The sequence below is a fragment of the Cololabis saira genome, chromosome 16 (assembly GCF_033807715.1).
Source record: "Cololabis saira isolate AMF1-May2022 chromosome 16, fColSai1.1, whole genome shotgun sequence".
In the NCBI taxonomy this organism is placed as follows: Eukaryota; Metazoa; Chordata; class Actinopteri; order Beloniformes; family Belonidae; genus Cololabis; species Cololabis saira.
Window position 1 is genome coordinate 35654443 of NC_084602.1, and position 16210 is coordinate 35670652.

Below are 16210 nucleotides of genomic sequence, written 5' to 3' on the forward strand. Positions count from 1 at the left end.
GATTCAGGGGTAGGACTCGATTTTTTACTTTTTTGTACTCTTTTTTTTTTTTTTTTTTTTTTAACATGCATGGTCGAAATAAAATCTTCAAATCAAATCAAAGATTACCTGTTCTTCCGTCCATTTCTCCAGAACCTGCAGCCAGAACCAGGCCAGTCTGTGAGGGCTGCCGACGGTCTCCCATCTACCAAACATCAATCACACAGTTAAAAACCTCTGCATTTTTCAAAAGAGAGGAAAATCAAATCATGTTCCAAATTAGAAAAAATGCCAAAATATTCTGCGCAGCGTTTTAATTGTTTGACCTATTTCATGTGACTCACTTTAAACTGTACGGATGGCAGATAATAGCTTTGATGATGTCCCGCAGGTTTTTGGAGAGTGCTGGCGAACCGAGCAGCTGGGGAACGCAGGCGCTGGCCAGCTCCCACTCGGCCTCCCGCAGAGCCGTCTGGAAGTACCGGAACAGGTCCTGGAGGGAGGATTCAGCCTCACGGCCGAAGGGAAACGTGGTCGCCGCGGCGACGGCTGAGGCCGTCTTCCCCTCGGCGGTCATCGCTGACGAGGCACTTTCACCACCGTGAAGACAAACAAAACCCTGTGCTTAACCTGGGACACAAATACAATAGTTAAGGCAAATTGTTTCGTATGACTTTCAAACTAATTCAATAAAATTATACAGTAAACAACAAAAGTACTTCAATATTCTATTTTAGGGCCCGAGCACTTACAGTGCGAATGCCCTATTGTATTTGTGTTTTTTTTCTCGTTTTTCTTCCGACAAAAGGAGGGCCTTTTTGCCCCCCTAAACGTGCCCCAAAAGTCACCAAATTTTGCACGCAAGCCAGTCCTGGCGAAAAATTTGATATTTCATGGTTTGCATTAATGGGCGTGGCCTAATGGCTCAACAGCGCCCCCTAGAAAACTTTGTGCTTCAAGCCCCACAATACGGTTGACGTACATGCACGAAAATCAGTACACACCTGTATCATGTCGCAACTTAAAAGGTATTCTCCCTGATCCGGAAGAGCTAGCAATAATTTTGAAAGAGGCACCTCTAAGCCCCGCCCATTCGGTCCGAATGATACGGATTGGTCCAGGTCCAGGAAGGGAAAGAACCAATCAGATGCCTTCATTTTAAACCACGCCCCCCGGCCCTGTCCCATGCGCGCACTCGCTTCCAGCCGCCCCCGTGTCCACTTCCCACGGGTCCTCCTGGGCTCACAGTGTCCCAGTGTAACCCCCCTCCCTCCCCTCTGCCACGGAACCCAGTAGTTATTTCCAGAGCGGCTCGGTCCCGCTGTGTGTGACCAGGGAGCAGAGCAGCTAGACCGGGCTGCTGCTGCTGCTGCTGCTGCTGCTGCTGCTGCTGCTGCTGCTGCAGGACTCTGCCCAGCAGCAGCAGCAGCAGCAGCAGCCCGCGGGGACACGAGCAGCCGCAGCAGCCGTGAAGAGCCGCCGCAGCTCCGGCTCGGAAGCTGTATGGGGTCCGTGGGGATGTAGGCATCTCCATCACGGCGAGAGCGGAGAGCGCCGGTGCACGGCACGGCAGCGCGGCTGGCGGAGCGCTGCTGTGCCGTGCAGGCTCTGTTGCCACAGCTACGCCGTAGGGTACGCCGTAGCCGTGGCTCTAGAGACTGCACGGCACCGCAGCGCTCCGCCACCCGCACCGGCGCTCTCCAGGATGGAGACGCCGGTGGGCAGGATGCACGTTTGGGTGGGCACAGCCCCCCCCTGCCCCCCCTAAAACCGGCCTCGTTTACAGGTGAATGAGACATGGGGTAGTTTTGCTGTAAATGTGCTGTCCAAAATGTTTAATAATCATATGCGTGTTCGTGTTTGTGGGGGCGTGGCTTTGGACGGAGCGCTCGTGGGTGGGGGCGGGGCTTAGAGGAAGCACCACTTTCAAATCTTGCTAGCTCTAGGAAGTTGCATAGAATAACTTTAAAGAAAAGTCTCTTGGCGCCATGGCCGAAACTGAACAGGAAGTCGGTTATTTTGAATTAATCGTGTAATTTTGGTGCAATTTATGCCATTTCTTCTGCCGTTAATGCGGCCCGAACCGTAACGTGCAGCCAGGTGTGTTATACATCAAAATGTGCGTCTCCATCCTGCAACGATGCGCATAACTTTTCTCAGTCAAAAAAGTTACGTGGCGACGATAGAGGCCAAAAAGCGCCCCCCCTTCATCTGATTGGTCCATATGTGAAAATTCCTACTTTCTGCCATAACTTTTGAATGGTTTGACATAAAGACTTGTGGGTGGTGTCATCGGACTTAGTTTTGAGTCCTTCACCTTATTTAGTGGAAATTAGGCCCGCTCCTTCTTCTGATTGGTCCATATTTGATAGTTGCTACTTTCTGCAATAACTTTTGAATGGTTTGACATAAAGACTCGTGGGTGGTGTCATCGGACTCGGTTTTGACTCCTTGACCTTATTGGTGAAAATTGCACATGCACAGCTTTAATTCTTTTTTTTCCACAAATAGACAAAGCAGTACAAAAACAAAATAACAAAATCAAAGTTTTTGCTCAGATTTCTTCTTATATGTGGGTGTGTATGAGTATGATGGTTTTTCTAGAATGATGGTTATTTTAGGAGAGACGGCAGAAAAAAAAACAAATACGATAAATTCAAAAAAATATATAAATAAGGAAAAATGATAAATAAATAATAATTTAAAAAATAAGGTTAAAGGGGGAGTCAGTATTAACGCATGAGGAAATGAGAGAAAGGGATGAGGGAGGAGAGAAGAGAAGAGATGGAGAGAAAGACAAAGGGGAAAAACAAACAAGCAAACAAACTTAAAGATTCTTGTTAACAAGTTACTTTGTTTTTTTTTACTTTAACAACAATGAAACTGCAACTGAACCCTAACTTGAATCTTATCTTAACTTTAAATCATTGTTATGTACTTTTAATCAAATCAAACTTTATTTATAAAGCACTTTTCATACAATAGTAACGCAAAGTGCTCTACATAATAAAATCAACAATTAACATAGAAAAACTCACACACTCATGGTTAAAAACACACATTTGGTCTTGAGGTTGATTAACCCCGCATAGACATTAAAACATAATCATCAACATAATAAATAAAAATCAGAAATAAATAAATATCTGGCTTGACACTGAGGTGAAAGGTGAACTCTTTAAAAGCCATTGATTGTCATTTAGAGTCAAACCCCCTTATAATTATTGAATGGTTGGTAGTTTTGAGCAGAACTGAAGTGGTTTATGAAATTTATACAGAAAAAGCAGACAAAAATATTGATATGATGATTTTATAGCAGTTTTTCGTGAACATTTTTGCCTCAAGGGTAATTAGAGAGAAGAAGGGAGAGACGGAAAGAAAGGCAAAGGGGAAAAACAAACAAACTTTGTTTTTTTTACTTTAACAACAATGACACTGCAACTGACTCATAACTTGAATCTTATCTTACATTTAAATCATTGTTATGTACTTTTAATCAAATCAAACTTTATTTATAAAGCACTTTTCATACAATAGTAACGCAAAGTGCTCTACATAATAAAATCAACATTTAACATAGAAAAACTCACACACTCATGGTTAAAAACACACATCTGGTCTTGAGGTTGATTAATATAGACATTAAAAACTTACATAATTATGAACATCATAAATAAACATCATAAATAAATAAATAAATACTCAAACAAATAAATACCTAAATAAATAAATACCAAAATAAACAAATAAATACCTAAATAAATAAATACCTAAATGAATGGCTTGACGCTGAAGTGAGGAAGAAAGGTGAACTCTTTAAATGACTGGCATTTAAAGAGTCAAAATCCTTAAAATTATTGAATGATTAGTTTTGAGCAGAGCTGAAATTGTTTAAGAGATTTCTTCAGAAAAAGCAGAAGGAAATATTGATATATAATGATTTTATAGCAGTTTTTGGTGAAGATTTTTGCCTCGAGGGTCATTAGAGAGTCTGAGAGTTTCAGCCTGACATCTGATTCATAATTATGTCAAACATGGAAACAGTTGTGCTATGAGTTGTATTACAGCCATAATGATACCCAAACCGGTAAATAAGAATCATTTAACGTTAAACACGCTTTTGAAAGTCAGTTTCTTTAACTCTTTCATATTTGAACGTTTGGGACAGCTAGCCGAGCTAAAGTGCTTCTGACTGCATGAAAGTGACACGTTTCCGTATCAGCAAACCGTACAAATAAAGCCTTCACGAGTTTAGCATAAAAAGAATAAAGATACTTACTCATTATTTGATGTTGTTTGTCCCCAAGCTGCGGATTATTTGCGGCTTCTTATCTCCTTTTTCACGACTGTCCCTCAATTTGTTGTGCTAGCTGCATGACAAGGTCATGTGACTGAGTCAGCTGATTCTCCGGCGCTGATTGGCCGAAGCGCGAGGTGGGCGTTCCCTTTATCTCCCATGGTGCCTTCAGTGTCGTCGTGAAAACGAACACATTCTCTCCCATGTATGGAGGAATTTTTGTGCCAAAATTAAATAAATAAATAAATACACCATTAATTAATTAAAATGGGAATCAAATATATCATTAATTCATTAAAATACAATTCATTTTAAGTAAAAAAAAAATATTTATTTATTTATTATCTCAGCATTTAATAAATTAATGACACATTTAATTAATGATTTTGTATTGCGTGTGAATCATGAAATGTAAAACTGCATTTAATTAATTAATGACACATTTAATGTAGGATTGCTATATGGAGGATTATTTGTGCCAAAATTAAACAAATAAATACATAATTAATTAATCAAAATGGGAATTAAATATATAATCAATTAATTAAATATGTCATGAATTAATTAAAATGGGAATTAAATATATCAATCATTCATTCATTCATTCATTCATTCAAATGTGTCATTAATTAATTAATATTAGAATTAAATATGTCATTAATGAATTAAAATACAATCCATTTTAAGTAAAAATATATATTTATTATTTCAGCATTTAATAAGTTAATGACACATTTAATTAATGATTTCGTGTTGCGTGTGAATCATGAAATGTAAAACTGTATTTAATTAATTAATGACACATTTAATTAATGATTTTGTGTTGCTGTATGGAGGACTTTTTGTGCCAAAATTAAATAAATAAATACATCATTAATTAATTAATATGGGAATGAAATATATCATTAATTAATTAAATGTGTCATTAATTAATTAAAATGGGAATTAAATATATCATTCATTCATTAAATTGGTCATTAATCAATTAAAATTAGAATTAAATATGTCATTCATTAATTAAAATACAATTCATTTTCAGTAAAAGAATATATTTATTATTTCAGCATTTAATTAAATATCCAACTGTCTAAATTAGGCTGTCCTCAATCGTGAGTGACCACATTTATTTTCTTCTCTTCTTTGTTCATTTTCTTTGTTTTGTTTGTTCATTTCGTTTTCTTCTTATTAGTATCTTTTTTTTTCCTTTTCTGTAGTCTGCCTTTTGTTGAAAAGGATAGGCAAAATAAGCCATGACGCTTCAAAAAATAAAATGTATATATATATATATATATATATATATATATATATATATATATATATATATATTTATATATATATACCTGTGTGTATACATACAGTATAAAGTGTGCATATGCAAATATCTTTAATGTAAATTACCAAAACAAAATAAACTGCTACTACTACTACTACTACTAAAAATGTAACAAAGCTCAGATGGTTAAACCAAAATGTTTCAGCTATTTTATACAGTTAAAAGGTTAAAAAATAGTATTTCAATTTTACCCATATGTAGAGCCTCGTTCTACTATGTGTGGCAACGAGCCTTTCTTCCTTGTTTGAGATTCAATGTCCAGAGTTTGTTTGTATTTAGATATGCCGATCCATTTATTTGCATATCAGTCCAAAAATAATATTGATTCAACTCCAAACGTGAAAAGATATGAAATGTCAACACAGCCCATCAAAACCACGATCACGGTGGAAAACTATTTGCCTTCTCGCTCACTGCCCACCTGAGGTCAATCACGGCCAGGTTTAAATCAGTTACCATGACAACCAATAAAACATGACATCATAGCAGAGGCACATAAAATAGAGAGACTGAAAAGGAGAGCTCCATCTTCTGGAAGCAGAGGGCATAAAACTAAACTAAACTAAACTAAACTACTAATGTATTTAGGCTCCAACACCAGTTTACTTGGGAAAAACTCTGAATCGCAGCCGTTTCAACTGGTTCATAATGTACCGGACCAATCCCAACGTGATTCATACAGGAGCATCCGAGGGTCCCCTTAAAAACCACCTGGATCAATAACATATCAATACGTTTTTATTGCAACAGTCTGGTTGTTGCTCCGACTAAATCCCGTGTTTCATTTCTCTGGCTGAGTTTCTACAGAAGTGCAAAACTTAAATATCTCAACGAACGACCTGCGGTGGAAACACCAGACCAAGTCTTTGTAACAAAAGGGAAACATTTAGATTATGAAAATGTCTTCTTATTCTATGATTTCACGATGCGAATTTGGGTAATTCTAACCTCATGACTATTAATAATGATAATAATAAAGTTGGTGTCTTTTTCCGAGCCATCTATAAACTTCAAATATATACTAATAATATATAATATATATACCTATATAATATAATATAATATAATATATGGTTATATAAAGTTTATATACCTATAAACTTTAAAATCTTGCTTAGAAATGTTGTATTTATCACCAAACATGAATATGGACTCAACTAGCTAATTTCATCCTGTATAAATGCAGAGCCGGCATGACTAGGTAGAAACCAGAAATAATTGTTATGATTGTAGAAATAGAAATAAAAGCTGTAAACTAAATTGGAATAATAATCTTATAATATCTAATATAATTAGCTATTTTAGATGCTTCAGTCCTGAACCCCATAGATTTTAATTAAAAGTACAACTTTAGGTCTGCTCTTGCGGCTGTATCAGTATCTGTGCTCAGTTTTAAAGTTTTGTCCTTTTAAGAAGGCTTTGTACCAAAGATCTTTCTGTGATAACTTTGTAGTCGGAGTATTTTTTGGAGTCCATTTTTTACTATGTAAAGTCCTACTTTACATAGTAACGCTCTGCTTCCCGTCTCTGGAATTTATTACCACCCCAACTCAGAAACATTGACTCTTTTTCACTAATTTCAAAAAATAAACGTGCCACAAAAGTCACCAAATTTTGCACGCAAGCCGGCCTGGTGAAAAATGTGATATTTAATGGTTTGCATTAATGGGCGTGGTCTAATGGCTCAACAGCGCCCCCTAGAAAACTTTGTGCCTCAAGCCCCACAATACGGTTTGACGTACATGCACCAAAATCGGTACACACCTGTATCATGTCGCAACTTAAAGAAAAGTCTCTTGGCACCATGGCCGAAACCGAACAGGAAGTTGGCCATTTTGAATTAATTGTGTAATTTTGGCGTAATTTATGCCATTTCTTCTGCCGTTAATGCGGCCCGAACTGTTAAGTGCACCCAGGTGTGTTATACATCAAAATGTGCGTCTTCATCCTGCGACAACGCGAATTACTTTTCTCAGTCAAAAGCGTTACCGTGGCGACGGTAGATGCCAAAAAGCGTGCCCCCCCATCATCTGATTGGTCCATATTTGATAGTTCCTACTTTCTGCCATAACTTTTGAATGGTTTGACATAAAGACTCGTGGGTGGTGTCATCGGACTCGGTTTTGACTCTTTGACCATAATTGGTGTAAATTAGCCCCGCCCCTTCTTCTGATTGGTCGATATTTGATAGTTCCTATTTTCTGCCATAACTTTTGAATGGTCAGTGTTGGGACTAACGTGTTATTTAGTAACGCGTTACAGTAACGCCGTTAGTTTTGCGGTAACTAATACTCTAACGCATTACTTTTCCCCCTTTTTTTCCCCACACAGAGACCAGAGTAAACGTAGTGGGCGTGTGAGCATTCAAAAACATGACGGTCATGAGCCAAGAGAAGGCCAGTTTCGCAACGTGGAGATATTGTCATTACAGTAATCCCTGGTTTTTCACAGGGGTTACATTCCAAAAAGAGCCCGTGATAAGTGAAATTCTTTTTACAATTATTATAAAAGGCTTCAAATTGCGGAGATCAGCCCCGCCTCGCACGTATTTCACTGCTCTTCTGAGCCGCTAGATCCTGACTCGCTCTATAGCGTCTTTTTCTCCTAAAGCCCGCGGTGCAGGTGGGTTTTTTCGAGAGAATAAAATAGTTATAGGTCGTTGTTGACGCTCTTTTTTCATTCTGGGCAAAAAGTTTCTTATAAACCGACATGCCACCGTCTATTATATCTGAGACTGTAATGAACGATTCATCAAAGGCTCCCGTTCTTGAGCTGCTGCTGAAGCTCATTAGCCGTTCTCAGCTTGTTGCTAAGCAACCAACGTTATTGACACAGGAAGTGAAGAAGCGGGGAGACTGTTTATAATGCAGAACACGATGCACAATGCAAATCCATACAGTACCTGCTGAAATGAAGGCTAGAGGGGTGTTAATGGGAGCATTTAAAATAATGTTTTTATTTAAAGTAACTAAAAAGTTACTTTTCATAGTAACGCATTACTTTTTGGTCTAAGTAACTGAGTTACTAACTGAGTTACTTTTTAATGAAGTAAGTAATAACGGTAACTAGTTACTATTTTTCAGTAACTAGCACAACACTGTGAATGGTTTTACATAAAGAGTCATGGGTGGTGTCATCGGACTTCGTTTTGAGTCCTTGACCTTTATTGGTGAAAATTGCACGCGTGTTCATCGCTGCTTGCAGCTTTAATTATTATTATTACTTTTGGGTTATTTGTGGTTTATTAGCATGAAGTTTCCTCCCTCAGGTGAATCCAGCCTTGTTGCTGTGCAGCATTTCTGATGTTACCTGGAAAATCCACCATGTCACCTTCAATTAAGTCCAGTAAAAGACCGGTGCCAGGAAACCTGTTTGACTAATGATGGCTCAGCGGTTTGAGGAGGTTAACCGCGGCCCCTGAATGCATCCTGAGGTTGATTAGCCCCCTGAAAACGCTGATGCGGCAGCCCGGAGGGAGAAGAGCCGCTGACCTCTGACGGGGAAGTGGACGGATGGAGCCGCTGCAGCTCCGTCATCCACATCCTCCAAAGTGATTGAAACACATGTGATAGACCTACGGTCGCCACCCGTCCCTTGAAATACGGAATTGTTACGTCATTGGGAATTAAAACCTGCGTTCCGTATTAACCCAATACGGACATATATTATGCTCTTATTTATTGCACTGCAAAAACTCAAAATCTTAACAAGAATATTTGTCTTATTTCTAGTTAAAATGTCTCATTTTTAGTCAAAGAAAATTTCATTACACTTAAAATAAGACTCTTTTTTTTGTAGCACTTTGAGATTCTCCGAATGGAAAGTGCATTATAAATTAAATGTATTATTATTATTATTATCATCACTGGAAAAAACAACAATTTTCACCTGTTTCAAGTAGATTTTCACTTAAATAAGTAGAAAATCTGCCAGTGGAACAAGATTTTTTTGTTTGTAATGAGAAGATAAATCTTGTCCCACTGGCAGATTTTTCTAGTTATTTCAAGTGAAAATTTACTTGAAACAGGTGGAAATTGTCAAATAACAAGTTATTTATCTATTGATGACTCTTGTTTTAAGTGTAATGAGATTTCTTTGACTAAAAATGAGACATTTTAACTAGAAATAAGACAAATATTCCTGGTAAGAATTTGAGTTTTGGCAGTGTGGTTGTCTGTCCGTACAGTCATTCAAATTCAATGCTATTAAGGCACTTTAAACTTTAAATCAAAGCATTTTGTTTTTTTCATATAAAATAAACACATTTCTATGCAGTTTAGAAGTTTTGGGGATGTCCCTTTTTTTTGGCGCCTGCACTGCTGAAACCCGGGGGTCCCTTAATTCTATTTCTGAAAGGTGGCGACCCTATCACATCCTCCAGAGTGATTGAAACGTGTGTGATAGACCCCTCCCCCCCGTCTGTATCCGTCTCCCACCATCATCACCAAACCGGGAGCCAGTCTCTATGGCAACCTGGTACAGGAGGGGTTTGCCAGCTGGAGGCAGAAACAATCAGTCCTCAGTCGGTGCCGCCGCTCGAAACCTCCACAACTGCAACACGCCCTGAGTGGAATGGAGGACCAGGACAAGAAAGATCACGTACGTAAGCCTCCTTCTTTTTTGTCCTCTGATCCACACGCTGCGGCATTTCAGGTCAGGCAGGTCGTCGTCATTCGATCACAGATGTGTGAATATTCAGAAGGGTGAACAGGTCGTGATGCAGCTGAGTCACGGATTGGTTTTTTAAATGCGGATCAATAAAGCTATTGTTTGCATCGGTGATGGAGATCAGGACGGTGACACGCCGGCGTTTTTCTACACCCCAACGCCCTGCAGGCCCCCCTGCAGAGCTGCTCACTCACGTCTCTATTGTCTGACAGGGGGAGTACGTCGGGGAGATCAAAGGTGGCCTGCGGCCGTCCATGAAGCTGGTTGTCATGGGGATCGTCAACAAGAAGCCCAAGAGGTCAGTGCGTGCAGACCCACCCCCCCCCCCCCCCACACACACACACTTTAGAGACCTGTTATACGTCTGAATGATGAGTCTGAGCTGCTGTTGCACCGGCGATGAGCAGGGCCGTCTCCAAAAATGTTTCCTAGGGGGGGCCAGATCCATTCTTGGGGTGGACACCAAAACTAAAAGCCATCATTACAGGATTTTATTATACTGTTGTAGTATACAGACTCAGAAGTACTTTTTTTTTTACTTTCTAACTTGTCTGCATATATATTAATGGTTAATACACTGCAAAAACTCCAAATCTTAACAAGAATATTTGTCTTAATTCTAGTTACAATGTCTCATTTTTAGTAAAAAAAAAAAAAATGTCATTACAATTAAAACAAGACTTATCACTGGAAAAGCAACAATTTTTATTTTTTGCTTGTAATGAGAAGATAAATCTTGTCCCACTGGCAGATTTTTCTACTTATTTCAAGTGAAAATTTACTTGAAACAGGTGAAAATTGTCAAATAACAAGTTATTTTTCTGGTAATGACTTTTGTTTTAAGTGTAATGAGATTTTTTGACTAAAAATTAGACATTTTAACTAGAAATAAGACACATTTTCCTGGTAAGATTTTGAGTTTTTGCAGTGTACCATGTTGGTAAAAACCTAAGGCATGCATTTTTAATATATAATATAGATCATATATATTTTAATATATCATATATATTTATTTTATTAATATATATATATATATATTTTTTTTTTATTTATTTACTTTAGATTTATTTATTTTTTATTATTAGGCTCCGAAATACTTAAAGAAACGCCGACTGATATGCATTTGGCCCAAATGATTTGGGACGAAACACATAACTGACGATAGAATCTATGTGACCGGCAACAAGTGTTTTTTTTTTTTTTTTTTTATTGAAGCAAGTGGGGTGACCAGCAAATTTGTAGGGGGGGCCGTGGCCACCCCTGCCCCCCCCCCTGGTGGCGGCACTGGCGATGAGGCAACGTCGCCCACATCCAACTAAATCTGCATTTCAAAGAGCTGTTGCCTGTGCCGAGCATACCAACCGTGCACGATCTGTGCAGAGCTTTTCCTAATTAGGGATCGGCCTGCAGACGTGCGTGGATGATGGGGTGCACGTCCCATGAAGCCCTCAGTCCCTGTGGGAAACACTCGCCTGATAACATCAGCATGCTCTGTTTTTGTGGTAAATAATGACAACTGCAGCAGATTTCACACGGAAACACAAAAAGAAAAAAAGGGGAAACTTTCTTTTGATGTCAAAGAACTTCTTTTTGCTCCTTCAGGGGCAGTTTTTGAGGTCTTGTCCCAGATCCTGGACATGACGCAGCTTTGTTGCTATTCTAGATTTAGAGTTAATGTGTCTGGGATTGATGATGTGCTATTCATGTCATGATGAGGCTGTATTTTCTGAATTCTGCAGGAAATCTGCTAATAAAAGCAACAGTTCTCTGTTAAAATGGTGATAATTTGACTGAATATCTGATAAACAAAGATACAGAAGTCTGGGGAGAGAAAGGTGGAATGTTTTCCTCATGACATGAAAACAATCTGCCCCAGTTGCAACTTCAAGTAATCAGATTATGATTGATTTTCTTTCCTTTTATCTTCTATCTTCATCTTATTGACTCTGGGATTTGCTGCACTCCCATTTGTCAACTTCAGTGTATCCAGTTGCCGCTCTCTGATCTATCCACGTTCATCAGCATTATCCAGTCTTCTGCAAGTGCCTCATCATCGTCTAGTGTTTGTAGACCAGCCCAGAAGAGTTCACTGTTCTGGTGGGAGCCCGGCGTGTAAGTCAGGTCCTCACGGCCCCCCGTGTTTGTGTGGCCCCTGCAGCATGGAGGTGACCCTGTCCAGTAAACCCCGGGAGGAGGACGCAGAGGCCGACGTGGGTCTGCAGCTGAAGGTCTGCTTCAGGGAGAGGGCCGTCCAACGCAACGCCCGCCTGGCCGGGCGGTGGGGCTCGCCGGAGAACACCCTGTCCTTCTTCCCTTTCGCTGCCGGAGAGGCCTTCAAGGTACGGCTTTGGGTTTTTACGACGGAGTATTAGGGCCAAACTAAGACAAAAAAAATTATAATTGGAAATTACGAGAATAAATTCGTAATATTAGGAGAATAAAGTCATAATATTAGGAGAATAAAGTCGTAAATATTATGAGAATAAAGTCGTAAATATTATGAGAATAAAGTCGTAATATTAGAAGAATAAAGTCGTAATATTAGGAGAATAAAGTCGTAAATATTATGAGAATAAAGTCGTAATTTATGAGAATAAAGTCGTGATATTATGAGAATAAAGTCGTAATATTAGGAGAATAAAGTCGTAAATATTATGAAAATAAAGTCGTAATATTAGGACAATAAAGTCGTAAATATTATGAAAATAAAGTCGTAATATTATGAGAATAAAGTCGTAATATTAGGAGAATAAAGTCGTAAATATTATGAGAATAAAGTCGTAATATTAGGAGAATAAAGTCGTAAATATTATGAAAATAAAGTCGTAATATTATGAGAATAAAGTCGTAATATTATGAGAATAAAGTTGTAAATATTATGAGAATAAAGTCGTAATATTAGGAGAATAAAGTCGTAAATAATAATAACGCATTTAACTTGTAACGCACTTTCCATTCACTGAATCTCAAAGTGCTACACTTAGACCATTATTCATCCATACACATTCTCACTGGTGGTGGTAAGCTACGTTTTGTAGCCACAGCTGCCCTGGGGCAGACTGACAGAAGCGCGGCCCCTCCGACCACCACCAACATTCACACACATTCAAACACATTCACACGGGGCAAGGTGGGTAAGGTGTCTTGCCCAAGGACACTACGACAGTAACTGGGATGGAGCGGGATTCGAACCGCCGACCTTCGGATCATTGGACGACCCGCTCTACCACCTGAGCTACTGCCGCCCCATCTATAAAGTCTATAAAGAATAAAGTCGTAATATTAGGAGAATAAAGTCCTAATTTATGAGAATAAAGTCGTAATATTAAGAGAATAAAGTCGTAATATTAGGAGAATAAAGTCGTAAATATTAGGAGAATAAAGTCGGAATTTATGAGAATAAAGTCGTAATATTACGAGAATAAGGCTGACTGTCCCAAAGTCGTCCTGCAGAATGGGATTTTGCAATTGTGGTTTGAGGAGGTTCTGGTGACTCTGTTGCTGTTTTGTCTCTCAACAAATCGACAAAAGTGGCTCAGGTGCTAAATACACTTAAAAATTAATTTAAGAAAACATAAATCACTAAAGCTTTCAAAGCTTAGTAAGTTATATTTTTTGAGGATGTGGCAGTGGTGGTATCTGACTGGTTTTCTATCCATTATTTTTAAAGTTTGATTATATAGAAAACAAATGTGTTTGGTCCATTCCATATGTCCATATGAAATGTGAATAGAGGGTCTGCATTGACGTCACTCCCCCACTGGACCAGCCCCCTTACTCACACTGAGTGGCAAAACATCAGCAAAAACAGCTGCAACTATTGGAGAAGACGAGATAACAGCCGATTATGGGCTTAAATTAAAGGCAGTTGGACTTGACAGTGACCCGTACAGTTACCCCAAGAACCAGTGGTCCATGGACATTAATATTTGGTACAGTTACCAAGAACCAGTGGTCCATGGACATTAATATTTGGTACAGTTACCAAGAACCAGTGGTCCATGGACATTAATATTTGGTACAGTTACCAAGAACCAGTGGTCCATGGACATTAATATTTGGTACAGTTACCAAGAACCAGTGGTCCATGGACATTAATATTTGGTACAGTTACCAAGAACCAGTGGTCCATGGACATGAATCCAGTTTCCTGATATTTATATGTACTTAATTTCTACGCCGGGGAAATACACGAAGCAAAGCTTAAAGGCTTACAAAAGTCTTGACGCTTGGTCCGACTTCAAGGCAGGATTTGTTGTAGAAATTAAAGTGATGAGGACACCGAACTTTATGATTTGACCGTTTAACGTTAGCTACCCAAAAATCCAACATAACCTGATACAAATGGAACCGCAAATCCACGTTTCGGTGCCTGGAATCCAGTTGTTTCTGAGAATTGCAGCGATCCATTTGTCTCTCTTAAGCTTATTTTTCGGCAGTCTGTAAAACGATAACTCCGATTTCTTGCTAAATCTATGACTACAGTCGATCGCACAACAGCTCAAACTGAAAGTTTACGCTCCCACTCAGTCTTTCTGACACTCAGTCTTTCGGACACTCAGTCTTTCTGCCACTCAGTGGGCGAAACCCGCTGTGAAGTCGCAACTGTGACGTGTATTTGCATAATGTATCGAATCAGTAATGTATCGGATTGGAAAGGAAATCGTTGGTATCGAACATCACTAGGGAGCCTTCGCGCTGCCATAGCAACAAGTCCATTCCATATGTCCATATGAAATGTGTATATTTCTGCCCTGATCTTGTTTCCCTCCACCGGCAGATGGAGATCGTCTGCGAGCACCAGCAGTTCCGTATCCTGGTGGACGGCCAGCCCCTCTGTGGATTCTCCCACCGGATCGTCCAGCTCCACTCTCTCACCGCCTTACGCGTTTTTGGGGACTTCCAACTCACCAAGGTGGCCTGACGGCGGGCCGACGGGGGCCGGGCCGCCGACCCGAGGACGCCCCTGGGACCCCCCCGAAACCCCCCGGGACGCCCCTGGGACCCCCACCCCCGGGACACCGTCAGTACAGAAGCTTAGAGTAGATCCTTTCGAGTGAATAAGTGTACCCGCCGCGGGAGTTTTGTGTTTCCATTTCCTGACCAGCCTCGTAATCCTGCGCTAAGACCAAGTGCCTTCACTAAGATTACCGGTCCGGGGCCTCGGAGGTCCAAACCGACCGGCCGACGACAGTCGTTAACGACTCAAACACGGACTGTGATTTGGACTGATTTGTTATTTGATCTAAGCTTTAATGTTGCTGCTGTGTGGACGTGATCTGGGCTCCACGAGTGACTAAAACAGGGTGAGGCGTCCGCCCCGGGTCGGCCCCGGGTCGGCCCTGGGTCGGCCTCGGACCACCCCGGCGCCGGCCAGGTCCTGCATGAAGACGAATGTCTCCGGAGATGAATGTCGGAGATGAGATGAATGTCTTAATCAATGCAAGAGGTGTATCCATGTAAACCCATGTACGTGCACTAGTGCATGCCATTAAACACACGCCCTGTTTCCTTTCTCACAATCTGTGTCCGGATCAATCACAACGCTCTGGTTCTGGTGTTGTTTGACCCACTTTGGCTTCAAACTTTTTTAGCCCAGGGGCCCCTTGGATGAGAGAAAACAGAGCAGGGACCCCCGCTTGCCATTCTTATTTTTTCCCTTTTTTTATTAATGTGTCAAGTTTTAAGTCTGGCTTCTAATAACTTTTGAAGAGGGGTCTTCAAGCGGGGGTCCTCCAACTTCAAAAGAAATAGAGGCAATTTTAACCAAAATAATTTGTGAGCGTTAAAAAAAAAAATAATATATATATATATATATATACACATGATTGAGATAATAATCTACTTTTGACAATAACTATTTAATCTACAAACGAGTTAGCTAGCTGTTTAAGAAAAGAAAATTCTCTGCGAAATTGACTTGGCTATTTCAT

The 16210-nt window shown here is 39.8% G+C and overlaps 2 protein-coding genes across 2 annotated transcripts in view; one reads left to right on the plus strand and one right to left on the minus strand.

The window, feature by feature from the left end:
* zfyve26 (zinc finger, FYVE domain containing 26) overlaps positions 1-4343 on the minus strand; it is an 89549-nt gene extending 85206 nt beyond the window's left edge. The window contains exons 1-3 of the mRNA XM_061743328.1: positions 4259-4343; positions 324-609; positions 109-184 (exon numbers count right to left, since the gene is read on the minus strand). Coding sequence (XP_061599312.1) covers positions 109-184; positions 324-556 — 309 coding nt within the window. The 5' untranslated portion in view covers positions 557-609; positions 4259-4343. The remainder of the gene's footprint in view (positions 1-108; positions 185-323; positions 610-4258) is intronic.
* Positions 4344-10056: 5713 nt separating this feature from the next.
* si:ch211-10a23.2 (Galectin-related protein A-like) lies at positions 10057-15793 on the plus strand. The gene is made up of 4 exons (XM_061743741.1): positions 10057-10208; positions 10490-10575; positions 12436-12616; positions 15058-15793. The coding sequence occupies exons 1-4, from the start codon at positions 10182-10184 to the stop codon at positions 15199-15201; spliced, it is 438 nt and encodes a 145-aa protein (XP_061599725.1). The 5' UTR covers positions 10057-10181; the 3' UTR covers positions 15202-15793.
* Positions 15794-16210: the final 417 nt, after the last annotated feature.

Excerpts from the sequence above, each read along its gene's own strand:
- si:ch211-10a23.2 (XM_061743741.1), top strand. The coding sequence starts at position 10,182 with ATGGAGGACCAGGACAAGAAAGATCAC. Across the intron at positions 10,576-12,435 it reads GTCAACAAGAAGCCCAAGAG|CATGGAGGTGACCCTGTCCA; the intron begins GTCAGTGCGTGC and ends TGGCCCCTGCAG. Across the intron at positions 12,617-15,057 it reads CTGCCGGAGAGGCCTTCAAG|ATGGAGATCGTCTGCGAGCA; the intron begins GTACGGCTTTGG and ends CTCCACCGGCAG.